Source organism: Anastrepha ludens, chromosome 6 (assembly GCF_028408465.1).
Source record: "Anastrepha ludens isolate Willacy chromosome 6, idAnaLude1.1, whole genome shotgun sequence".
Taxonomy (NCBI): domain Eukaryota; kingdom Metazoa; phylum Arthropoda; class Insecta; order Diptera; family Tephritidae; genus Anastrepha; species Anastrepha ludens.
The window spans coordinates 112,346,096-112,368,702 of NC_071502.1; the positions used below are offsets into that span (position 1 = coordinate 112,346,096).

Sequence of the window (22,607 nt, forward strand, 5' to 3'; positions counted from 1 at the left end):
CTACCCCTAGATGAGCTAAACGAAGATGACCGGTGATCTGCCTACACTGACAGGGCTACCAATACTGTTAAAACAACAACAACAACAACAACAACAACAACAATAATGAGGTCCACCAGTTGATGAACTGCCACAACAACATCCAGAATAAGACCGAAAAAATTTAAATTAAACTCACCACCTCTGCGTTGGTGGTGAAGAAGGACTTGGCTTCACTTATTGTTTCCAACTGGCACCGATTAGAATGAGAAAGAAATGAGTGGCGCGCTTTGTTAGACTCGGCCAAAATCACTTAAGCGGTTATCGCAACAATCAAGAAGAAGAATGCCTGTGCTATAACTATTATATGCTTTTTAAAATGTAAGATATCATTATTTTAGCTACATATACCTACATGTAAGTAATAGTAAAAAATGCCCAAAAACTTTTGGTTATATCTGTTTTTATTTTTTAAAATATGTGTACATACAAATTTGTTTAACTTTACTATTTTTAGAAATGTAAATGAGTATATATAAAAATAACGCGCTACTTCGACTGCTTTATTCTACAATTACATGTGAACATATCGAGACTTTACATTTGATCGATTTTTGATATGTGACAATTTTTCGTGTAAAGGCAATTTTTTATGGTTTCTTATTAAAATATAATAGTGCTATATTTCAACATTTTTCATTAGCTGAGCAATTAATTCTTGAATATCTGCTTATACTTTAAATACTGTTAACTACACTTGCTTACTTAATAAAGTTTTCACATGCACGTTGTTGTATGCAAGCAGTTTTTATAGAGTATACACAATAGTAGTGTGTAGCACAAATTTTCGAGTTTTATTCGAGTAACTTTAAATTTCTATACGAACGCAGCTTGTCAGAAAGCTTTAGTTATAAATGTATGTACATTCGTTTAATTTATCTTAAGGTACTATTAGTATTGCTGTCGTTTTAAAGCTTGTTTAATAATGTAACTTTATAAGTAACAATCATCTTACATAATTAAATACAAATACATACGTATGTTAATCAGAAACTTTACAGTGGAGCAAGCATTAAAGAGAAATAAGTAAAATTTAAATATCTCACTCAAAAATGAGATTCATGTAATCAAGCTATGTAATAGTGTACAATAACAAAAAGTGGACGTTTTTTTTGTAATACAACCAAATTTGAGACTAAAAACAAAATTTATTGGCATATGTTTTACTTGCTGGGCCCATGGCTCTTCTCACGCTTTCAAACACTTGGCTCTGCTTATCAGCCTTGTCGTTTAAAATATCTTGTTTTGTAACGTTTTTGTTTTTCTTTAATACAATGGCGCTAGCTGAGCATTTTCGCTATCGAGCTGCAGATAGACAAACAAGAAAAAATTAAAACAAACAAGTTGCGTTGCGAAATTTTAGTAGAATGTCAACAAAGCTGTAACAAATAAGATAGTTACACTTGCTAAAGGCGTTTCGGTACTGCCGCCACCATGTGTTAGCTCGTACAGCTCCTCGTCTGTCTGTGTTTGTGCCTCTATTTTGTAGAGAAATTCAGCCGACACGGGTTTGTGATCGGAGAGAATATACTCCGGATGCGACTTATACGATATTTGTGTAATATTCAATGTTATATCAGGATAACGATTCTCTTGCACACGATACAAGATGCGATCACACCATGCTGGACGTCGCTTCAAATCGTATTCGGATTGACCTTCGATAAATTTGAAAGTGGGTGGAAAAGTGGGCAACTGTTCGGTGAGTAGTGCGAATGCATTGCCTGTCGAGCGCACCAACGATAGTTGATCACGTTCCAATAACTCATCCAGCTTGCCTTGCTCCACCATTGAGCGCACATCCCATGCGGAATCAGTTCCGGTTAAGCGGAAATTGAGATCACCAAACCAGAAAACGTAATCATGATCGAAAATGCTACGATATTTTGGAGTTTTATAGTGATGATTATTCACTATTTGATTGTAGTCTTCAATACGTTCACTCAACTTGTTGTCATGTGCAGCTAGATGCGAGCCAACGAATGTCACACCCGTACCATAGAGACTCATTCGAATGCTTACAGCCCCTTTGTTACCCCAAAATCCACCTAAACCGGTGCGTGTGCTCTGAACTTCAATATCTTTCATATGGGGTTCATGCTTGGGTTGCGCAAAGAGCATTATGAGTATTCCCTGCAACTGTTCCGTCCCTACCTTAATATAATCGTGAGGGACGAGATGCTCGCTTATTTTAAATGTCCATTTGTCATCATTGAAGATGTTGAGGATCTGATTTTTGGCATCAGTACTGACCTCCTGCAATGCCACAACGTAGATATCCGGCAATTGCTGGTCTGGACACGAAGTTGTTCCATTTAATGACAAAACTTCTGTCATAGAAATGTCCCCCGGATGATGAGTTCCTACATTCCAGGTAAGAATGTAGATGCACAAATTGGCAATGATTGATGTGCTCATAGCTTTCACGAACTAAGTCACTGCAATCTAATGTATTACTCACATAAGCCTTGGGAATGTTGCGCTGATGCAAACTGTTTTTGTTCTGCCACGATCAGGTTTCTTGACAACTACTAAACCACAAACTAGCGTATGTATTGCTACGTTACCGCGATTTGTTGACTGTCAAATATAATGCTTTGTTTTTTGCTGGCCTTCAATTCCAATTTCAGCATTCAGAAATATCTTTGGGGTATTTTATACTTAGGGAAGAGTTTTGCCCGCGCTTGTTTAATTAAAACCTAGTAAAGAAAAGTTGCCTAATCAATTTACTAATTAAGTTAACAAAGACAATAGTAAATTCTTTTACCCACCTTCTTCGATCGCCTCTATAGGTTGCAACTTGTGATGTTGTTTGAAGTAAACATATGATTAACTTTACATATATACTTATGTATGAGCTGTGTTTAATCGGTTCTTGCTCTGTTGGTGTTGAGTTTAACAAAAATAGTTGACAGCTCTTGATTCACTCAGGATTACACTAATTATTATTACAAGTTAGCAACACAGCAAATTGCTTAAGTTAAATCACAAATTATTTTCAAAATCTATTTTCTCATCATTTTATGGCAACAAGTTATATTTTGAATTTGGATAAACGTGTTTACTATCGATATGACAGTTTACATCATCAGTTATATTATAATTGGCACAATCACAATTTTCTCTTTTTTAATCATTTTTTATGTCGACTTATGAATTTAATTAAATGAATAAAGGGCTACGAATTTCGCTTTAAAAGTATTCATTACACTGAAAACTTGCTCCACTTCTGCATTTGATTATGGAAATGACAAGAGCCGAATTTATAAAAATTGTCATATTTTCAAATGAATTCAGATACGAGTATATGGATTCTGATATGAATATTTATGCGTCGTAACTTGAATATCTATGACTTGAACCCATTTCAATGTATTAAAATTTGTAGATTCTTGTAAATTCAGTACTGGCATAGCTTAAAATAAAATGTTTCAATTAACTTTATGTTTTTAAGTATCTATGAGAAATGCATGTAGTTTAAAACTAAAGTTTAAAGGCACTAGACCATTGTTTGGCGTGTTAATCTTCAAAAAGCACAAAGTTGGCAACTTGCAGTGACAGTTCATACTTTCACACATTGTATTTATTTATGTTTCGCTTATAATTCTTCAATTCCTGCATAATTTGCTGTGAGCTGCTTTATTTACATTCTTGACAAATTAAATCTGAAAAAAATGACTCTGGATGCACATAAGGAAGAAGATAAGCTGCTAACCACCATACAGCAGGAATATAAAATTCTTGCGGAATAGTAAGTAGAAACATACGTACGTCTATTTACAGATATAGAACACCAATAATAACTATTTTTGCAGTAAAATGATCGAGTCAGAAAAAATAGGCGGAGTTTATGTGATACCATCTTATGGAAACTCACTATGTAAGTTCACTCAAGAGAAAGTAATTTACATTTTCTTACATATAACAAAAGTCGTTTATTTCTTTTTAGTGTGGTTTGGTGTTATATTCGTGCGTCAAGGCTTTTACGTAGATGCGATATTTCGCTTCACAATTCTTTTGCCGGATAAATTTCCCGATGACAAAACTTTGCCTGTAAGTGAACCAGCATTTTTTACTATTTCTATCAACTAATTATATTTTCGTTTACAAATTTCTAGACCGTTATATTTCAAAATGAAATTATACATCCACTAATTTGCCCCTATACCGGATCTTTAGATATTTCATGCGCTTTTCCTTATTGGCGAAGTGGCGAAGATCACATTTGGCAGTTGCTGAAATACATACAGGCTATATTTGTTGACCCCATTGAGTGCGGACGTCTCACCACTGCAGGCGCTAAATATAATAATGCCGAGGCGGCGGAGTTGCTAACACAGAATCGTGCTGAATTCATAGCGCGTGCAAAGGATTGCGCTACGACTAGCAAAGAGCGTATCTACGATGAACCACCAACAGAGGATCCGCACTATATAGTATTTGAGAAATTCGATGCCGACGTGCATGGACCAGTACGTGATCGTATTTTTTCAGGCAAGGAACTTGCAGAAAATGTAGCTGTGCCGACGAATGGGCTTTCCTGGGTAAAGGAAGGTGAATTCAAACCACTCAGCGTTGACTAATAAAACTAAGCACATTTAGTAGCTTATAAAAATGTTACGTATTTTTTTTTTAATTTACTAATATATTGCTAGTATTTAACATTATGAAAAATATATTTATCGAAAGTTTATCACAACTTTAATTGTGTGTTGCTTGCTCAAATATTCCATAGCGTTGCGTATGCTCCACCCAATCATTTTCCAGTTGTACACGTTGACCCCGCCACGTAAAATGTGTGGGCGGTTCCTGCTCACCGTTAATAAATTCAAAATTTCGGCTCAGCTCAATAGCTAATTTCGAACGTATCAGACCGATGCCACCCACTTTAGGCCAGGCAGGATGGTAAACCCGACCTGTTTGAGGGTTCATATACATTTTTTGTGGCAGAAATTCGGTGCATAGCTGTTCCCCGCCATGCGCATATAACAAGCGATCATTATCTGGAATAGTTGGTATACGAAAGCAAAAAATAAAGTTTATATTCTTTGTTGCAGATATTTACCTTCATAATTTTGTGATACATGTGTGAAGACAATTGGCGTATCATCACAACGTATAAAATTGCGTTCGCGTCCACATAGGGATAGATATGGGAAATCCTCGCGATATCGTTTTGTATCGTTCAGTTTTAGACGACTGAAGAAAAATTTGAGAAATTTCTTCTCCTTAAAACATGAAGTGAAGTTCTTCATTTTAGCATCATCCAAAAATAGCTAAGAGCATTTAATACTTGATCATTATTAAAATACACAAAAAGTTTCAATTTCAAACTTCTTACCATTCCCTCATGATCTATAAAATAAAAATATTCACGTATTTTTGGCTCTGGTTCTTGGCCCTGCACGTAACTAATACCACGTACTGAATTGAAGCCTAATACGCATGTAGCTGCAGTGAATTTATTCACTCTAGTTGTAGCGCAATTTAATAAATGTCTAAGCAACATTTTAAAAACGTATTTGAGTACCACGTAAATTAACTACAATTAAGAAACCTAATCAGCAGTTGCTAAAAGTGGTCTGAAAATCAAAACAAAAAACAGCTGATTTGTTGCATCCTGCGTACAAATGCATTTGACAAACGCAAAGAAACAGGAAGTGGCTCTTTAACGGAAAAGATGAGAAGAGGAAACATCTAAAAATTAAATGTCTAAAAACAAAGTATGTAATTAGAAATTGTACGCGAAAAACTAATGATGCACGGTATAAGGAAAGCATCATTTAAACTTTGCGTACAAGAGCCATACACATTCTTGCATGTGAATTCTTTTTTAGTTTTACGTAGGAATTTTTTTATAGTGCATAACAATTGCCATTTAGTTTATGTGCTCAGCGTGCAGTTGGCATTGTTGTAGTACAATCAAACACACCTCAGAAACACGGGACTTTGCGATATCATAACTAAACTCTCACTGAAGCGTAGAATGGCGTAAAATTTCATACATTTAATCCATGTGTAAATAAATGTAAATAGGTTTTGGAAACATTAAGTTATGTCTCTGTATGTATGTAAGCACAAGGTAAATTTTAATAATTCGTTGAATTGAAATTTCAGCACAATGTCATTATGGCTTATCAGCCTTACTTACGTTTAAGGTCAATAGGCTTTCACAACAATCTGCGATTGGCACACGCCTGGGCACAAGTTTTGCATTCAAAATTTAGTCTATTAACAGCTTACTACGAATCATGAATTCTTTAAAACATACATTTATTTTCCATACTCTACTTCTCGTTACCATTGTAGGAGCCTTCAAAGAAGAGTCAATATTCGAAGAGGAGGATATCTATCAACAAGCATTGCCTCCAATTCCTTACACCGGCATAACAGTACCAGGCACAAAGTGGTGTGGTCCTGGAAATACAGCTGCAAACTACAATGATTTAGGTACACAACGTGAGGCGGACATGTGTTGTCGGGCGCACGACCACTGCGAGGAGATATTGGAACCACGTCAAACCTTACATGGACTAAATAATACCGATTTGTTTCCAATGTAAGTAAGATTGAATTAATTGGTTTTCCAAAACTAGTGGAGGATATTCACAGTAATTAAATAATTTTCAGTTTGAAGTGCACTTGTGAGCAAACTTTTTTAAACTGTTTGCAAACCATTAACGATATGGTGGCAAATACACTGGGACGCGTCTACTTTGGCACAAGAAAGAAGTGCTTCGCGAATGGATATCCTATCGTGAGGTGTAAGGAACATCAAAGCGGTACGTTCTGGCAGCGTTGTATACGTTATGAGGTAGATAAAACGCGACCGAAAATATGGCAGTTCTATGATATGCCATTTTATAGTTTTAGGCGCTAGGCTGACTGTCGAGAAAAGTGAAAGAGATCAATGAGTATAAACTAAACGAAGTAATAAAAACTTATTTAAAACAAGTTTGATTTATTTTAAAGTTACCATACCTTCAACAACTTCCTGATCCATTGAAAAAATTTAAAAGCTATTTAAAAAAAATTTGAAATCTGAAGGAAGTTGAACGGCTACAATTATTTTAGAATAATTTATTTAGTCCAATTGTTGTATTAATCATAGACATATTGTTGTTTTATCGTACACATAACTACCTGCTGAAGTCCTTATCAACTATTTTAAATCATAAAGAATAACAGTAAGTATTTTAAATAATAAAGTGCCTTAGAATACCGCCGCAATACGCTCAATGTCCAACAGATCGGCCAGAATTTCTTCTGTGCGTGTGCCAATTTTTTTCGCCACTTCACTTTTTTCCGCTGTCGACATCATTGTGTAAGACCAAATTAGATCACCGTCAAGAATGCAGCGGCACGGATTTAGCGATAACTTTTTAGAGCACTTCACCGTACGGAACTCCTTTGGATTCAGTCCACCCAAATGTTCTTGGTAGGACAGCAAAACATTTTGCAACATTAAAAACCGCCGGTACACCTTCTCAGGCAAAGGCAGACAGTAGCCAAGCGCGCCATCCAGAGTACCAAAGAATACAATATGCTTATTTTCGTATAAGAATGGCTGTCGCTGGTGCTGGCCGCGTTGGTGGCATTGTACACGAAACATTGTATTTACCCCCTGACCAAGGTGATAATCTGCTTTGCGTATCAATTTCTGGCCGCCGATAGATTCGCGAGATTCTGGCTGGTACATGTAGACCAGGAAGTTTTTGTCTACATCTGTGACTAGGAATCCCAAATTACTGTTGTCCACCATGAATTCAATATTGTAGACCTGCAGGTGATTGAAGTCACGTGACGCAAGCGATAGTGTACGGAATTCCTCTTGGAAACGGAGCAAACTGACAGATTTGTAAACGTCAGCAATTAAAATTAGTGACTTGACCGATATTATTTGATGCACGTAGATATTTGTGTCAATAAAGGCAACCCCAATGAGATCATCATCTGTCAACTGCCACAAATATATCTTTTGGCCCAGCGCCGTTACCAGAAAGCCGAGCACGTCAGATATGGCTGAAACGGGACCCTTTTGCTCTTTTTTGAAAACTTCCTTCAATTTAAACTTCGTTAGAGGTTTTCCTGGTTCAGGCACCACTTCAATTATGTCGTAAATGTGTATATTACCGCGAGAAGTGATGTCTTCGCTGTAGTTGAAATTCGTACCAATACAGAGGTATTCTTTAAGACCGGAACGGGTACCCTCATAAGCGAGCTTTACAATTTTGAAAGCGGTCACATGCTCCCATTCCTCGAATTCTATGGAAGCATCTGGCACTATTTCCCATGTCTCCGGACTCATAAGAACCATGGCAAATTTAGAAGCATTGGGATAGATAAATCGTTCGCCTTTATTTTCTTCTGTCAATTCTTTGTCTTCACCGTTGAAGCGATAGTACTTGTTGGTAGGTTCTTCGGTCTGCGTAATTAGGCAATAGACACGATTTTCGCGATGGTAGACTATTTGGCGTGGTGTACATCGCAACGGCACTTTACGCACCGGCCAAACGGAATCGTAGGTCAAATAAGTAGGCAATACCGATATCTTTAGCTCAGCCGTATGATCGAAGTACAAAAACCCGTAAGGACAGTTGACATTGTTAAAGGGCGCAAAACTGCGGATAACGCCATTGCCATAAAACTTGTGAACGCGTAACTCACCCTTGGCGGTGAGGAAAAGGAAATGTGGATTCACGCCACAGATCATTACGCCATTGTGTCCACTAATGTTGGCAAAGTAACGTAGTTTACTAACGTAACGCTCCTGTAGATTGTATGATTCCAGCTCACTTTCCAAATCATCCACTTCCATACTGGATGGCTGCACATCTAGCATATTAAGAGTTTCCAGTTTGCGGAAACGGATTTTTAAATGACCTTTTGGATAGCGGAACACTTGATAGATTAGTAATTCAAGGCGCGTACGTATCAGAAGTAGTGGACGCATGCCCTGATTGCCCAAACCCACCATGCTGATTTCCAGAGCCAATGGTGAATTTGCATGTTGCGGCATACAATTTAAGAGTATGCCGGCTTTGCTATTTTCCTGATTGCTAAACGGCACTGGCACGAATTCCATTGAGTCACTAAGCACAATACCGCCATTGCCCACATCGTTCACTAAGTACATCAACTTCATATCGGGCATTGAATAAATTTCCAAAGTACCCGATTCACGCGCTGTGATCAGCCAGTAAGTGGGTTTCACTTGCGGCAGCAAACGTCGCCACCAATCAGTATTTTTTTGCTTCGACTGTTTTGCAAGATCGGCCATGCTATTCATCTTGAAGGCGTTCCCCGACTCACCATACAAAAGGTCCTCTTCATCTTCGATTTTCATATGCGGTTCCGCTTTCATGTATCCCAAGCCAGCGTATAACAAATTGCCACCGCTGCCTGTTAGATTGAGCACATCATCCGACTTCGCGGTGAATAAACCAGACAAGTCCTTATATGCGGCTATTGCAATCACTGCAGGCATGCTGCTTATTGTATTCTTGTTAATTGCAAGACGCGGTGAGCCTTTTGTTTCACGCAAAGCTAGCGTTATTACCTGGCCATTTAGCACACGCAAACAAACATATGGGTCTGCAATTGAGACCTGCACCACTGGTGAGCCCACATCGATGGGTACATTTTGTATGAGACGTGTACCTTGTAGCAGCCGCACATTGCGAGTTGTCGCCTGTACTATGAAACGATTTTGACCAAGATTACCGACAAAAATGGTTGGTTGTTGACAGCTGAAGCCGGTATTCTCAATTTCGTTTATCTCGTCACCGGTTTGTAGTACTAGCGATGAGGAACGTTGCGACAATATCATAAAGTCGTGATGATCGTGCCGTGTATTCTTCTTGCTGGCATCATCATACACAGTCCATACGTCCAAGCAACCTTCTAGCTCGAAACTTGTTATGACTTGCGGTGTAATACTGTTTACGAAGACACAAAGTGCTCCGTTTTTACTGTGACCACTAGAAGCGACAACTTCAATCTTTAACTCAGCCAAGTTCTCTACGTGCGGACGAAGCGTTACGCCATCTTCTTCAAATTCCACACGTTCACCGGCGCACATAAAATTAATGGGGCCAACATTTAGCAAACTGTCACAGACTTCAAAAATGTATTTGCGTAATTGAACCGAGGTCTTTGCACCTGAACCATATACCTAAAAAGTATATATTACATACGTACATTATTACGTTAAGATAATATAATGCACAGTATCAATTCGAAAATCCCACCTCTAACTCTTCATCCTCAATGCGTCGCGCTTTAGGCAAAGACTCGTCGTTAGCTGCAGCCATTTCGTTTGTTTCCACATCTTCCAGTGTTATTACAGTACTCTGGTCCTCTTCGGTGAAATGCAGCAATAAGGAGTTTCCTAGGCGTGACCCGAGAAATAGGTACTCCGACTGACAGACACACATACAGCTGGTCAGCACACTAGCGGCGGCCTTATGGAAATGGAAATTTCGCACCGTACGCATAGAGTCAACGCATAGTGTCAGAACATATAGTTCGCCCCCCTTAAGCGAGATAACCAATTTGTCGATGTCAATAAAGGTGAGACTCGCCGCGTCAAGTGAGATGCGCACACCATCCTGCGGCTTAAGCGGGAAATTTGTACTATGATCCGCTGAACTATTTAGACTGACACCGTACGGTGGCACACTTTGATTAAGATAAATTATGGAATTAACAGTTGTCACTAGGCAACCGCCTATCGGTTTCTGTATAGGGAAAACTTGTAAGCAATCGAATGGTAATCCAGTTACAGTCCAGATTACTGGGTGTACGCGTTGTTGTATATTTAATGATATTGCTACAAGCACACAAGTATCAGAACGTACGCAAACACGTCCAGCAAAGGTGCGCACTGGTTCGTATAGTATTAACAACGTTGGTTCATAATAACCGTAGAGAAATTGTAAATCAAGCACATTGTCAATTTTTTCGTCCAATTCGCGCAATGCTATTAAATACGAAGCAAGTATTGGTGTGCGAGCCACCAAAGCTGTAGGTGTTTTCTTTATAGGTTTTACATCGGCCAATTCAATTTCATCTAAACTGTTGTCTTTTCGAAATGGCAGCACTACTAATTGTTTACCATACACTAACATCACCGCACAACGAGAATCTGGATCAACACGTACCATTGGTACAAAATAACGTCCGGTCCATCCACCGCGCACATCTTCCTCTTCAAAAAAGTGCAAGGAAAGCGTTTTCAAAGCAAATGTATCTGGATCATGTTGCATTACCGACAATTTTGCATCTTTGAAACTTATGAGAAGTGCATCACGTAAGGAACCCGCTAGCGATACGCTCTGTAGCGACATCACATTGCCATAAAGGGTATAGGTTGCTAGACATTCCAGGCGCATTTTTGGTGGTGCACGCAAATCGTTAGTATTTAGCAACTTTTGACGTTGTGCGGCATCAAGATGAGGAAAAATACGATACACTTTGAGTATATTGGCGCCTGCTATGACAAGGTTCTCCTCAGAATTGTTGAAGAAGTGACAGCAAATTGCGAATTCCACCCCAGTGGCGGGATGAGACTGTTTGCACAGTGAAAACATTGTTAACCAAATGCGCGACTGTTGGGAAATACTGCAATGTTAAAAAATTATTACTTTTCACTGAAAAATTAATCAAAATTCAATAATTTACTCAGTTAAACCGCTACTTTTCGATTATCTACTACACGCGCAAACAAAACAATTGTTGTCATTGAATTACGCCAAGTGTAGTGATGGACGCTATCGTACAAAAACTATCAAGTTTTCGATTGTTCAAAAATTTATTTTTTATTTTCTGTTTTCAAATCTTAAATAGTAATAGAATTGTTAAATGAACAAAAAGATAATGCAGCGCTAGCAACGGAGGCTTGCAGCTTAAAAAATTGTAATTCATTCGATAGTCTTCAACAAATTACTAGTTTTTCATTACTTACGACTTTTTCACTCATTCTTCACACAACACAAATTTTTTATAACATTTTTTTATCATTTTATGTTTTATTAAACCCTCAGCAAAATGCAATTCATGCAGAGATCTGTCTGAAAGGGTTTTACCTAAAACTGGCCAAACAAGACTGACAGAAGTTATATACATACTGAAAGGACCAAAACTAGATAATTTATTTTTATTTCAATTTTGATATTTAAATCGATGTAAAACATAACCCATGGTTGTATGTTTGACTTTACTACTAAATAAATAAATTAATCAAATAACAAAATAAATATTTTACTTTGGATATATATAACATTTCTTGTATATTATTTTTTAATTTTATTATAATATTAAAGTCGAAACAGTTAAGTGATTAAATTTCAATGAACAAATAAACGTGAGAATGAGTGAAAAAAATCATTCGATAGTCTAAATCAAACATTAACTAACTATCGATAGTTCCCAACACTATTATTGATTTAATTTGGCAACACTGAATCGACTTGTTGTTTATACACGTTTTTGTATTTTGTTTTGCTACAGCTTGGACAGTTTGACAGTTCGCATGTCGCATATGTAAAAAAACACGTTCTAGTAAACTTCCTAGGCATTCGCTATAGAATTTAACTATCTACAGAAAAGCTTAACAACTTAACTATGGAATCGGAAATTAATGGTGCTGTTGTGGATAACAACAAAAGGCGACAAAAGAAAAAGAAGAACAACAGTCGGTTCCTGCGCAATGCAAAGGGGTTTGCCAAGCAGGGAATCTACGGCCGCGGCACCCACATTGATGATGATCGGTATAATTATTTTATCAATATATTGGACGTCATGAAAAATGGCTTCGAAGATTTAGAGGAAAAAGGTGAATTATTTTCGTTTTTAAAAAATATTTTTTTTTATCATTTCCTTTATTTTTATTTTTAGTTAACATGGCCAATAATGTATTCGCCCAAACCACTGAAGAAGAAGTTCATTTGGCTTCTAATCAGATTGTAAGTAAAGCACTCGAGTCTTTAATTGGTTTTGTGGACTCGGAAAACTTGGAGCGTTTCTTTAGAGCATTTGGCGACAATTTCCGTCCCGTTTGCTCGGATCGCTTTGCCTCGCATGTCCTACAAAAAATGGTGGAGATTGCGTTTTTGCGCGTATTAGGAAAAGACAGTTTAAAAAATGCCACCGGAAACGTTGAAGGTACAATTGAGACCGCAGATGCACCAGCAGCTAAACGCGCTAAAATCGAGGTTCCGTCATTTAGTGAAGAGTCATACAACCTTGAAACGGATTTCAGTACTGAACATCGGCATCAGTGCAGTCAGTTTGTTGAGCGCGTGAGTAAGTTTTTACTAAACAATTTGGAAGATTTCGTATGGGACTCGTGTGCTAATCATATCATGCGCACCAGTATACTTAGCTTGGCGGGTGTGCATGTGGCGAAAGTGGCATTCGAAAAGGGTGGTGCTGATATTGCGAAAAATCGAAAGTTGTATACCGTACCTAAAGGATGGGCGGAAGTACTAGCAGAATTTCCACAACGTTTAGAAATGTGGCCCCAATTCCCAGATTTTCCCTATCAGGAACACTCTTCAGCATTACTTGGTACCATTTGCATTGCTTTACGCGCAACCGACAAACAACTCCTAAAGCATTTCGGCAAAAAAATATTGATGGATGCGTTTATCAAGATGGAGCAAAGTGAAGAAGAGGAGGAAAAGAAACAAGAGTTGGATAAAGATGATAAAAATGAATCTAAAGAGAATGTTAACACAGTTCAATTACCAAAGGTATTTGAATACCAATCGGCTGTCATCTTGCTGGAAACGCTGCTTACAGTGGCTGGCGCGAAACTATTTACTCAGCTCTATGCCATGCTTTTCAGCGGACGGATATCTCAACTTGCGAAAGCGCAACTTACAAATTTCGCTGTACAAAAACTTCTGCAAAACATAAAAGAGAAGGAAGATTTCGAAAACGTTTTCAACGAGCTTGGTAGTGACGTTGAGGAGCTGCTAAAAATTGGGCATACGGGTGTTGTGGAAGCGCTCTCTGGAGCCTGCTTGCGGCTTGGTTTAAAACAAGCGCAATGCATTGTAGCTCTACAAACGGCTCTCCATACGCCAGCAAGCGATAAACAAAAGGCTAAGACTTTCTTCCATTGTGTTATCAAGCTAAAACCATATGAAGTGGCGCAAACGGACAAAAGTGGTTTTGTGCACCTCCATGGCTCATTGATCGTACAACACATTTTACGATTCAACAAGCCAATTTTTCTGGTCAATTGCATATTGGAGACTCCCGCCGAGCAACTAGCTACCATCTTCAATACACCAAATGGTTCACATATAGTTGACGCATTTCTGCAGAGTAAATATATAGGAGAGAAATCACGTGAAAAATTGATAAGGCATATGGACGGGTTCTATGTGGACTTGGCCATAACTAAGTTTGGTTCACGCGTAGTGGAGAGTTGTTTTGCGGCCGCGCAGGAGTCGCAAAAGTCCCATATTGTGAAAGAGCTGGCAGATAAAGTGAATATGCTAAAGGGTACACCTTTTGGTAGGCTACTGTATAATAAATTCCGCGTTGAGACATTCAGACTTTCGGCGACACAATGGAAGGCCAGTTTACATGCGAACAAAGAGCAGAAGGTCGACAAGTTGTTTAAGGATATTATTAATTGATTAATTAAGGATACTATCTTTTTTTGGTTCAATGTATTTTGAATTTTTTCTTTTATGAATATTAAAAATGATAATAATACACTACTTGGTTCTTATGTATCTATATATCTAAGTATTTAATCCACACCGTTTCGTTGGAAAATAACCAGAAATGAGCTTCGATAAAACTCTTTATGCTGTTTAAAACGGCAAATGTTTATTTTACAAGGAATTAACAGAGCAATTTTTTTCGTTATGTAAATTGTTTCATATAATTTCATAATTTATTTTTCTTCTCTAAAACATTAAATCAAAAAATAAAAATGTTTTTACATAAAAGAAAACACTTTGATTGTTTTTCCGATCAACTTGGTTTTTTAAATGGTCAAGTAGTTTTCGAGATATTTAGGTTTTTCAAATACGTAACATTAACAGTTAAACACCTGTTGGACGACTGCACGCATTTTATGAATCTCAGGAACACAAGTTTCAACAACCATCTTCCATCGGAATTACTAAAGACTCCTTCTCAGGAAAACATTGAGAAAATGACAGATTACTTAATTAGAGCGGATCTGAGAAAATTGATTTAAACCATAATTCTCTTTACTTAAACATCTATGTAAATATTCTTCCGTATATCCTATGAATTTACCTTTCACATAACTTAATTTCTTTAATTCATGTGTTGATAGTGCCTAATAATCGTTTCCAGAAAATTAACTCTCTAATAGCTTAACTTTTGTAGTAAAAAAATAATCTTATTAGAGTAGTGAGCCGTAAGCCCTGGCAGCGAGTGCTCCTTTTTTTTTTATTGTAAAATAATAATTTATTGTTATTTTCCATATATTAAATAAATAAATAAAAATGTTTTTACATAAAAGAAAACACTTTTATTGTTTTTCCGATCAACTTGGTTTTTTAAATGGTCAAGTAGTTTTCGAGATATTTAGGTTTTTCAAATACGTAAATATCGAAAAAAATTTTTGCCTCGTTGCAATCAATTATAAAAATTCTATCGAAGCTCCTTTTTTTAAATCGAAATGGGGCAAGTTCCTTATGTATTTCACGTATTTCAAAATTTCTTGGCAAAACAAAAATTCGCCCATTAACTCTAATAGTGATTGAAATCCAAAGTAATCGGGTTAAACGCCAAAAGCTGTATTTTTTTTTTTGTTTTTGAATACGTCAAAATCATCTGTCTTGTAATTTTATTTCATTTGTAAACAAAAGTGAGAAGACATGGAAAAGAAAGGTGAGAATAAACAATTTGAAGAACATTTTGATTTAAGTATATTTTTTAATCGCAGACAATCAAAACAAATCCGCGGCTGATAAGATGACAACGAAAATTCCCAGCTCTCCTGATAAAGCTCTTGATGATCCACTTTTCCCTATAGCGCCCGGTAAGAGTCGCCCTAATTATGGCACCAATAACACCTTAGAATTGTTGGAAGGCATTCCCACTGAAGTGGTAAATTTAAAGTTGGATGATGTATTAACTGCAGTAAAGGATGTGGATAACATGTGTGACTATCCACGTTGCAAAACTATAACGAAACTTATGGGACAAGATTGCGAGCTATGTCGCAAACGATTTTGTTTCAAGCATGGACTGCCTGAGGTACATGGATGTGGTGAAGCAGTGAAACGAGAAGAGCGTGTTAAATTCCTACACCCTAAGCCAGCGAAAACCGTGCGTGAAGAAGCAGATTTAGCTCAAGCGAAAAAACGTCTCGAGTCCAAACTGAAGGATATGCAAGTGAGACGTATGCAGAAAGTAAATGGTGGCCCTCCGATTACAATCAAAGGTGGAAAAGGCGATGCAGCTGGAAGTGATGCAGGCGATAGGAAGGGTTCCAGACGGAAGAAGGGGAAGTAAATAAAATATAATCAATAAAAGATAGATTCTGTCAGTTTCGAATACTTTTAAGTATTTCTGAACATAAGAAAATAGAATACGAAATGGTCATCACTACTCTATAAAGTTATACAACTGAATTCTTAATAAATTTATTTGTGAAAATAATATCTTATTTTATAATATGTATAAAATCAAAAAATGGGTAAATTAAGAATGCGTAAATTCCAAAAGACAAAATTAACTTTTAATACAAAATTTTGTAAAATTAATATGCACCAATTTGGCTTACCATTCAAAAATCAAGTTTAGTAATAAAAACGGGAAAGTAATAAATCGGTATATTTATAGAAAACAAATCAAAAGGCATTGAAAAATAAATACGAAAATTTTTTTTTGTTTACTATTACCATACCGACACAAAGGTTTGATGTGTGAAAAAATGTATTTATTTTACATGATAATAAAATTATTAGGTAAAAAGCAAAAGCAAACGCAGCGCTAGTAGCAGTGGTTTACGGCCGGCTGGTGACATGTCCTTTAGAAATTTTTTTTATATTACCTTCAGTCTTACGTCTTTTAAAAGTAGGAAAGGATAGGTGGTAAAATATTTTGTGTTTGAAGGAGTTTCTTCAGTTTTGCTCAAATCAAACTGATCGCAAGTATTTTACATCCGTACTGTACTCGAATCAACTCTACTTGTTTGCCGTCATTTGGCTTCATTTGACGTTAATTCAATTTTGACAGCAGCAGCCGACGCTGAAGATTTGTACAATTTCCTTATATCTCTTTACTAGTTATCTCTGTTTACCCGCAATTTAAACAATTTACAGTAAGAAACAATCAAGAGGTTTAAATTATTGTGAAACTTATTTAAAATATAGGGAAGCCGCAACATTTCTAATCGAAGACGAAGTGTACTATGGATTTCCAATTCGTGCTGCCAAGCACCAACGCTGAGCTACTAAATTCAAGCGGTGATAGCTACTATGTGAAACAAGTCTATGCACCTAATGAAATTGGAGAGCGTTTACGCGGTAAGTTCATTATTATGTGCGCGAGTATTTACATTTGTTTATTAAAATCATCTTAATCTGACTACAATAGTGTGCAAACAGATGGTCCAACAAGGGGACCCATTCTACATTTTCGACCACTTTGATACATACTTTACTATAATTGAGAGTCGGGGATGCGATGCGGCCTCTATTACTAATCTTATGCGCAGCTTTGATCTTCTGTACATCACAGTCGACAAGTTGGGTCAGCGTTTGGCACCGGTTCTAGCTTGCAGCGATACGGCACAGAGTTTACAAGACCGCCAGAGGTATCTGAATCTCACAAAGATGTTACTTTTCTTGCAAGTGAATACGGTGCGGCGCTTAGATAGTGTGGCATCACAAGCGCAGCAACAACAACAACAGCAATTACAACAGAAAAAGCGACTGAAACAAACTGAAACTCTCGAACAATATCCCGATTGGGACTCAAAGCGCGGCCGCTTTCTGGTGCAGCTGTACAATATTTTGCAGTTTCCGCTTGAAAAACTTTGGAATCCACCAGTGGCTGAAGAAAATTTTGTTAATCTAATTTGTGATATATGTTATCGCACGCTGGAATTAATACATTCACGCTCAGACAACCGCCATATCACGGACACTGTATTTCAAATCTTCGGGACTGCCATAAAACGCTATAACCATGCGCTAACCTTTCCCGTGCGTGTGTTGCAAATATTGCGTACTTCTGAACATGCTGCGCTATCCATTGCTAGCGGTATAAATGTATTGTACGAAGAATACGGCATTTCTAGCGTTTTCTCTGTACTCATCAAGGACATTGTAGAAACGTTGTCAGTGGATTCGGTCGATACGGTGGTGTCGCGCAACTTTTCCAACTTTTTAATGGAGCTTGCTACCATTGCACCCAAGCTAATGATACCACATCTGTCAACACTCGCCGATGAGCTGCTCAATTGTGAATCACATACACTGCGTAACTGCATATTACAAATCATGGGCGATGCTATTGTTGGCGAGCTGACATCTGAGGAGCTCTCCGAGGAGTTAAAAGAGGCACGAAATGAGTTTCTAGAAAATTTGTTGGCACACATCAATGACGTCTCAGCGCACGTGCGCGCCAAAGTGCTGCAAATATGGAATAACATGAAAGAAGAAAACGCAGTGCCGTTATCTTTTCAATTGAAAGTGCTTTGTGAGGCAGTGGAGCGTTTGGAAGATAAGACATCGTCTGTGCGAAAACAGGCCGTCCAGCTGATTAAGTCATTTCTGGAGCGAAATCCTTTTGCGGCTAAACTAACGTTGGAAGAGTTAATCAAAAAGCATGCCGAGGAGTGTGAGAAGATGGAAAAGTTGAGTGAAGTTCTGGGGGAGGAGCGCAAAAAGGCTGAAGAGTTGGATGGGCAATGGAACTTGTTGATACCGGAAATTTTGCCGATTGTAGAACAAAATTTGAAAGAATGTGAGTAAAATACAATAATTATAATGGAATATAATCGGTGTTTTTGTGTTTGGTTATTATATTTTTTTTCTCATTTCGTTCAATTTTAGGCACAGAAGACTTACCCGAGAACACACAGGAAAATTATGAAGATATGATACAACGTATTTCTACATTATTGCTGGAGAAGAAATATCGTGAGGCTGTGGTTTTGGTGCGTAAAGCAGATCAGGTGGCTGGCAATGCAGAACTGAGGTGAATAGTGCATAATATTCCATATCAATTACAAATGTTTAAAATCTACTTCTTCAATTTACTGATAGGCACACTTTAAAATTGGAAGAGCAATGCGCCTACTACATGGCACTGCTCAAGTCTTATATATTTTTGGCAAACGGCTGTAAGGATAGCGTAAGTGTTTAAAAATAATTAGTTTTTCCCAAATTTACCGTTTTTTACTTACTAACCATAGAATGAAGAGTTAGGCACCCAAATAAAAACTGTGCAATTCTTACAAGACTCAATCGAGTTTTCGAAAGTCATTACAAAAGCTGTACCGAAAATACAAGAATTACTACTTTCCAAAACTAATTCGGATGTATTTGAAGCTGTTGATCTCTTTACCACCGGGTATATGTTTGGCATCAAAGGCACTGAAGGTGGCATGCGGCAGATGTTGTATCTGGTATGGTCATCGGATAAGGAGAAACGCGATTCCGTATCCAATGCCTACAAAAAAGTTCTATTCACTACTGATCAATCGGGCAGGTTGGTCGCAAAAATGATGAAATATATAACCATGTAATTAATTAACTTTATTTTGCTTAGAACTCATGCCATTAAAGTTGTACAAAATCTCATGCGTTTTCTTGAGGAACTGGAATATGGACATTATACCGCCATGGAATGCTTAATGCATGAATGGGTTTCTACCGATGACATTGATGCTGCCATCATACAAGTGCTCTTCGAGCGCTTCACACTGAAATTGGAGGGAACCTCCGACAATGAATCACGCCTTGCTCTGCAACTATTAATTATGGCCTCCAATTCTAAGCCGTCCATTGCATCGGCAAACATGAATGTCATCGAAACCATTGGCCTGGGTGAACGCGCCAAAGCTGATCCGCGTATTTATACTGGCTGCATAGAGTTTATGTTGAATTCTATCGATTCGAGTACACATTCGAAATTCTACAAGCGGTATGAGACTGATTCGCCGCTTGTACAAAAAGTCACAGATCTCTTTCAGCGATTTTACTTTCATCCGAGTGTGCCAGATTTCGATAAGTTAACTATGCGAACACTGGAGTTCTTCTTTAACCTGTGCCAGACGCCAGATGTGATTTGCCAGAAAATAGTTGTTGGCTTATTAAAAAAATTACGTGATTTCGCTATATGCACTACTGATATAACACCTTCGCAACAGGAGCGTGCTCTAGAAACGCCCTTTTCGCAGCCTATACCTGAAAGCCAATCGACCGTGCGTGGTTCTGATGCTAAACAGCCTCAGCAACAGCGTTTGCTGGTATATTTGGTGACGCGTTTTCTCTTCACCATAGGCTATATGACGCTGAAGGAGATGATTTTCCTCGATATTGATGTCTACAACAATATGAAATTTAGGCAAGAACTCACAGAGTGTGAGGAGAAGAAAAAGAAGAACGCATTCAATACGACCCGGCGAAAGACGGGTAATTTGAATATGTCGGCGACGGAGTCTCTGAAGCGATTGTCTGGAACAGCTGCTGAACCACAACAGGAGGTGAGTGAAATAAATAGTAAAGTGTCCTTGAAGCTATTTTGGTCTACAATATATTTTACCTCTAAATATTCGCATAAAATAATTTTCTGTTTTATTATCCAGCCCGATGAGGATCTTGTTGGCGCCACCGCTGAAGACAACATCGCCGAGCTTATCAATCACATTTGCGAAGATGTGCTGTTGTATGCCGAGAATTCACTGCTTGCCAAAATATTCCCCTACGTGATGGAGATCTGCAAATACCCTGTGAAATATCGTCACCAATCACTGCAGCAGGCGGCGACGCTTACGCTTATACGCTTCATGTGCGTTTCCTCACGCTTCTGTGAAGCGAATATGCCTTTCCTCATGAATATTTTGAGCCACACGAAGAATATAAAGATTAAATGCAATATTGTGATTGGTTTGTCCGATCTGACATTCCGCTTTCCAAATATAATCGAACCATGGACTGGCCACTTCTACTCGACATTACATGAAAAGAATACGGAGCTGAGGCTGACGGCTGTGAAAATGCTCTCACATCTCATTCTGCATGAGATGATACGCGTGAAAGGTCAAATTGCCGATCTGGCGATGTGTATTGTCGATCCTGATGCAGAGATCAAGAATATCACACAGCAGTTCTTCAAGGAGATTGCCAATAAATCGAATATCCTGTACAATGTTTTACCAGATATTATTTCCAAATTGAGCGATACCAATTTGAATTTGGAAGAAGAGAAGTATCGCATTATAATGCGCTATATTTTGGGTCTCATACAAAAGGATCGGCAAGTGGAGACGTTGGTAGAAAAGTTGTGCTTACGTTTTCCGGTAACACGAGAGGAGCGCCAGTGGCGTGACATTGCCTACTGTCTCAGCCTGCTCTCGTACAATGAACGTACAATCAAAAAGCTGATAGACAACATTCAGCACTACAAGGATAAAGTACAAATTGACGAAGTATATCAGTCGTTCAAATTGATTATAAGTAACACTTCGAAAATGGCCAAACCCGAGCTGAAAGCTGCCGTTGTCGAATTGGAGACACGCATCAATGAATGCCTCGAGATAAATGACGGTAAGGAGCGCGAGGACAAAGAAGGCGGCGGTGGTGGTGGTGGTGGTGATTCGAGTACTGGACGCACTGAAGCACGTGGCAAACGCACAAAAGAAAAACCGGGAAGCACACAACGCACGCGTAGCGGACGTCGTGGACGCCGGGGCAAATCCACTTCTAGCGAATCGACTATCAGCAGCGAAGATGAAGCGCCGCCGTCACAAAAGCAACTGCAACGTAAAATATCGGCGCGCTCTGCGCAGAAACCACAACGAAATCGCGCGGCGATTGCTGATTCATCCTCCTCGTCGTCCGAAGAAGAAGAGGGTGTTCAATCCGCGCGGGGTGGACGTAAAGCGGCGGCGGCAAGCGTTAAAGGTAAACAAGCTGCAAGCGCTTCGAAATCGGCAATGGCAGCAAATAAATCACGCACCATGCCACGCAGCAGAGTAATCGAAGATTCCGCAAGCTCGGACGAAGAAGAGGAACAGCATCCACAGCGAAAGCGTGGGCGAGGCAATCGAAAATGACCTGAAGCCTTGAATGACGCCATTTATAAAATACATTTTCAGCATAGCTCAGTAATTAGAAAATATCGAAAGAAATCGTTAACAGAACTGAAATCATTTTAGAATTTAGTGAACATTAAAAAACAAAAATGCACATGAAATTTTACAAACAAAATTTGAATAGCAAGCACGCAATTTGAATTAAAAAAATGAATTAGGAAAAAATAAGAACTTGGAACCCCCTGAAACTTGTTAATGAAAAAAAGTAAAGCAATTTCGAAATGTTCTAACAACATCATAA

The 22,607-nt window shown here is 38.1% G+C and overlaps 8 protein-coding genes across 12 annotated transcripts; 5 read left to right on the forward strand and 3 right to left on the reverse strand.

Annotated features, from left to right (window-relative positions):
• Positions 1–432: 432 nt before the first annotated feature.
• Positions 433–2,913, reverse strand: LOC128868137 (phosphatidylinositol 4,5-bisphosphate 5-phosphatase A). 3 transcript variants are annotated; one of them, XM_054109904.1, is made up of 3 exons: positions 2,811–2,913; positions 1,441–2,738; positions 433–1,344 (listed from the first exon to the last, which is right to left on the reverse strand). In XM_054109904.1, the coding sequence occupies exons 2-3, from the start codon at positions 2,455–2,457 to the stop codon at positions 1,306–1,308; spliced, it is 1,056 nt and encodes a 351-aa protein (XP_053965879.1). In that variant the 5' UTR covers positions 2,458–2,738; positions 2,811–2,913; the 3' UTR covers positions 433–1,305. The 3 variants fall into 3 exon arrangements, with proteins under 3 accessions (XP_053965879.1, XP_053965877.1, XP_053965878.1); XM_054109902.1 differs by having other exon boundaries at positions 433–2,738; XM_054109903.1 differs by having other exon boundaries at positions 433–2,756; positions 2,811–2,878.
• Positions 2,914–3,579: 666 nt separating this feature from the next.
• LOC128868139 (protein crossbronx) lies at positions 3,580–4,738 on the forward strand. Of its 2 annotated transcripts, none has more exons than XM_054109906.1 (4): positions 3,580–3,790; positions 3,855–3,919; positions 3,971–4,092; positions 4,158–4,738. In XM_054109906.1, the coding sequence occupies exons 1-4, from the start codon at positions 3,714–3,716 to the stop codon at positions 4,620–4,622; spliced, it is 729 nt and encodes a 242-aa protein (XP_053965881.1). In that variant the 5' UTR covers positions 3,580–3,713; the 3' UTR covers positions 4,623–4,738. The 2 variants fall into 2 exon arrangements, with proteins under 2 accessions (XP_053965881.1, XP_053965882.1); XM_054109907.1 differs by having other exon boundaries at positions 3,582–3,790; positions 3,989–4,092.
• Positions 4,646–5,640, reverse strand: LOC128868140 (UPF0598 protein CG30010). Its single transcript, XM_054109908.1, has 3 exons — positions 5,381–5,640; positions 5,105–5,315; positions 4,646–5,042 (listed from the first exon to the last, which is right to left on the reverse strand). Exons 1-3 carry the CDS (start codon positions 5,546–5,548, stop codon positions 4,741–4,743), a joined length of 681 nt encoding a protein of 226 aa, XP_053965883.1. The 5' UTR covers positions 5,549–5,640; the 3' UTR covers positions 4,646–4,740.
• Positions 5,641–6,228: 588 nt separating this feature from the next.
• On the forward strand, positions 6,229–7,050 carry LOC128868141 (phospholipase A2). Its single transcript, XM_054109909.1, has 2 exons — positions 6,229–6,598; positions 6,670–7,050. The coding sequence occupies exons 1-2, from the start codon at positions 6,291–6,293 to the stop codon at positions 6,917–6,919; spliced, it is 558 nt and encodes a 185-aa protein (XP_053965884.1). The 5' UTR covers positions 6,229–6,290; the 3' UTR covers positions 6,920–7,050.
• A 54-nt stretch (positions 7,051–7,104) lies between these two features.
• On the reverse strand, positions 7,105–11,827 carry LOC128868136 (cleavage and polyadenylation specificity factor subunit 1). Its single transcript, XM_054109900.1, has 3 exons — positions 11,722–11,827; positions 10,290–11,661; positions 7,105–10,213 (listed from the first exon to the last, which is right to left on the reverse strand). The coding sequence occupies exons 2-3, from the start codon at positions 11,628–11,630 to the stop codon at positions 7,253–7,255; spliced, it is 4,302 nt and encodes a 1,433-aa protein (XP_053965875.1). The 5' UTR covers positions 11,631–11,661; positions 11,722–11,827; the 3' UTR covers positions 7,105–7,252.
• Positions 11,828–12,544: 717 nt separating this feature from the next.
• On the forward strand, positions 12,545–15,442 carry LOC128868143 (uncharacterized). Its single transcript, XM_054109910.1, has 2 exons — positions 12,545–12,874; positions 12,937–15,442. Exons 1-2 carry the CDS (start codon positions 12,664–12,666, stop codon positions 14,688–14,690), a joined length of 1,965 nt encoding a protein of 654 aa, XP_053965885.1. The 5' UTR covers positions 12,545–12,663; the 3' UTR covers positions 14,691–15,442.
• Positions 15,443–15,662: 220 nt separating this feature from the next.
• On the forward strand, positions 15,663–16,698 carry LOC128866510 (DNA-binding protein SMUBP-2). The gene is made up of 2 exons (XM_054107314.1): positions 15,663–15,924; positions 15,980–16,698. Exons 1-2 carry the CDS (start codon positions 15,912–15,914, stop codon positions 16,549–16,551), a joined length of 585 nt encoding a protein of 194 aa, XP_053963289.1. The 5' UTR covers positions 15,663–15,911; the 3' UTR covers positions 16,552–16,698.
• A 577-nt stretch (positions 16,699–17,275) lies between these two features.
• LOC128866854 (condensin complex subunit 1) lies at positions 17,276–22,607 on the forward strand. Of its 2 annotated transcripts, XM_054107870.1 has the most exons (8): positions 17,288–17,362; positions 17,415–17,567; positions 17,638–19,011; positions 19,101–19,245; positions 19,314–19,401; positions 19,463–19,758; positions 19,819–20,755; positions 20,858–22,607. In XM_054107870.1, exons 2-8 carry the CDS (start codon positions 17,453–17,455, stop codon positions 22,325–22,327), a joined length of 4,425 nt encoding a protein of 1,474 aa, XP_053963845.1. In that variant the 5' UTR covers positions 17,288–17,362; positions 17,415–17,452; the 3' UTR covers positions 22,328–22,607. The 2 variants fall into 2 exon arrangements, with proteins under 2 accessions (XP_053963844.1, XP_053963845.1); XM_054107869.1 differs by having other exon boundaries at positions 17,276–17,567.

What these genes read in the sequence shown, in the direction of transcription:
- LOC128866854 (XM_054107869.1), top strand. Translation starts at nt 17,453, where the DNA reads ATGGATTTCCAATTCGTGCTGCCAAGCACCAACGCTGAGCTACTAAAT. An exon ending in AGAACAAAATTTGAAAGAAT is followed by an intron (nt 19,012 to 19,100) that starts GTGAGTAAAATA and finishes GTTCAATTTTAG; the next exon opens with GCACAGAAGACTTACCCGAG. An exon ending in GCTGGCAATGCAGAACTGAG is followed by an intron (nt 19,246 to 19,313) that starts GTGAATAGTGCA and finishes ATTTACTGATAG; the next exon opens with GCACACTTTAAAATTGGAAG.
- LOC128868140 (XM_054109908.1), bottom strand. Translation starts at nt 5,548, where the DNA reads ATGTTGCTTAGACATTTATTAAATTGCGCTACAACTAGAGTGAATAAA. An exon ending in TTATAGATCATGAGGGAATG is followed by an intron (nt 5,316 to 5,380) that starts GTAAGAAGTTTG and finishes AAATGCTCTTAG; the next exon opens with CTATTTTTGGATGATGCTAA. An exon ending in TGTATCACAAAATTATGAAG is followed by an intron (nt 5,043 to 5,104) that starts GTAAATATCTGC and finishes CAACTATTCCAG; the next exon opens with ATAATGATCGCTTGTTATAT.
- LOC128868143 (XM_054109910.1), top strand. Translation starts at nt 12,664, where the DNA reads ATGGAATCGGAAATTAATGGTGCTGTTGTGGATAACAACAAAAGGCGA. An exon ending in CGAAGATTTAGAGGAAAAAG is followed by an intron (nt 12,875 to 12,936) that starts GTGAATTATTTT and finishes TTTTATTTTTAG; the next exon opens with TTAACATGGCCAATAATGTA.
- LOC128868136 (XM_054109900.1), bottom strand. Translation starts at nt 11,630, where the DNA reads ATGTTTTCACTGTGCAAACAGTCTCATCCCGCCACTGGGGTGGAATTC. An exon ending in TTGAGGATGAAGAGTTAGAG is followed by an intron (nt 10,214 to 10,289) that starts GTGGGATTTTCG and finishes TATACTTTTTAG; the next exon opens with GTATATGGTTCAGGTGCAAA.
- LOC128868141 (XM_054109909.1), top strand. Translation starts at nt 6,291, where the DNA reads ATGAATTCTTTAAAACATACATTTATTTTCCATACTCTACTTCTCGTT. An exon ending in AATACCGATTTGTTTCCAAT is followed by an intron (nt 6,599 to 6,669) that starts GTAAGTAAGATT and finishes AATAATTTTCAG; the next exon opens with TTTGAAGTGCACTTGTGAGC.
- LOC128868139 (XM_054109906.1), top strand. Translation starts at nt 3,714, where the DNA reads ATGACTCTGGATGCACATAAGGAAGAAGATAAGCTGCTAACCACCATA. An exon ending in TATAAAATTCTTGCGGAATA is followed by an intron (nt 3,791 to 3,854) that starts GTAAGTAGAAAC and finishes CTATTTTTGCAG; the next exon opens with TAAAATGATCGAGTCAGAAA. An exon ending in ATCTTATGGAAACTCACTAT is followed by an intron (nt 3,920 to 3,970) that starts GTAAGTTCACTC and finishes ATATAACAAAAG; the next exon opens with TCGTTTATTTCTTTTTAGTG.
- LOC128868137 (XM_054109902.1), bottom strand. Translation starts at nt 2,457, where the DNA reads ATGAGCACATCAATCATTGCCAATTTGTGCATCTACATTCTTACCTGG.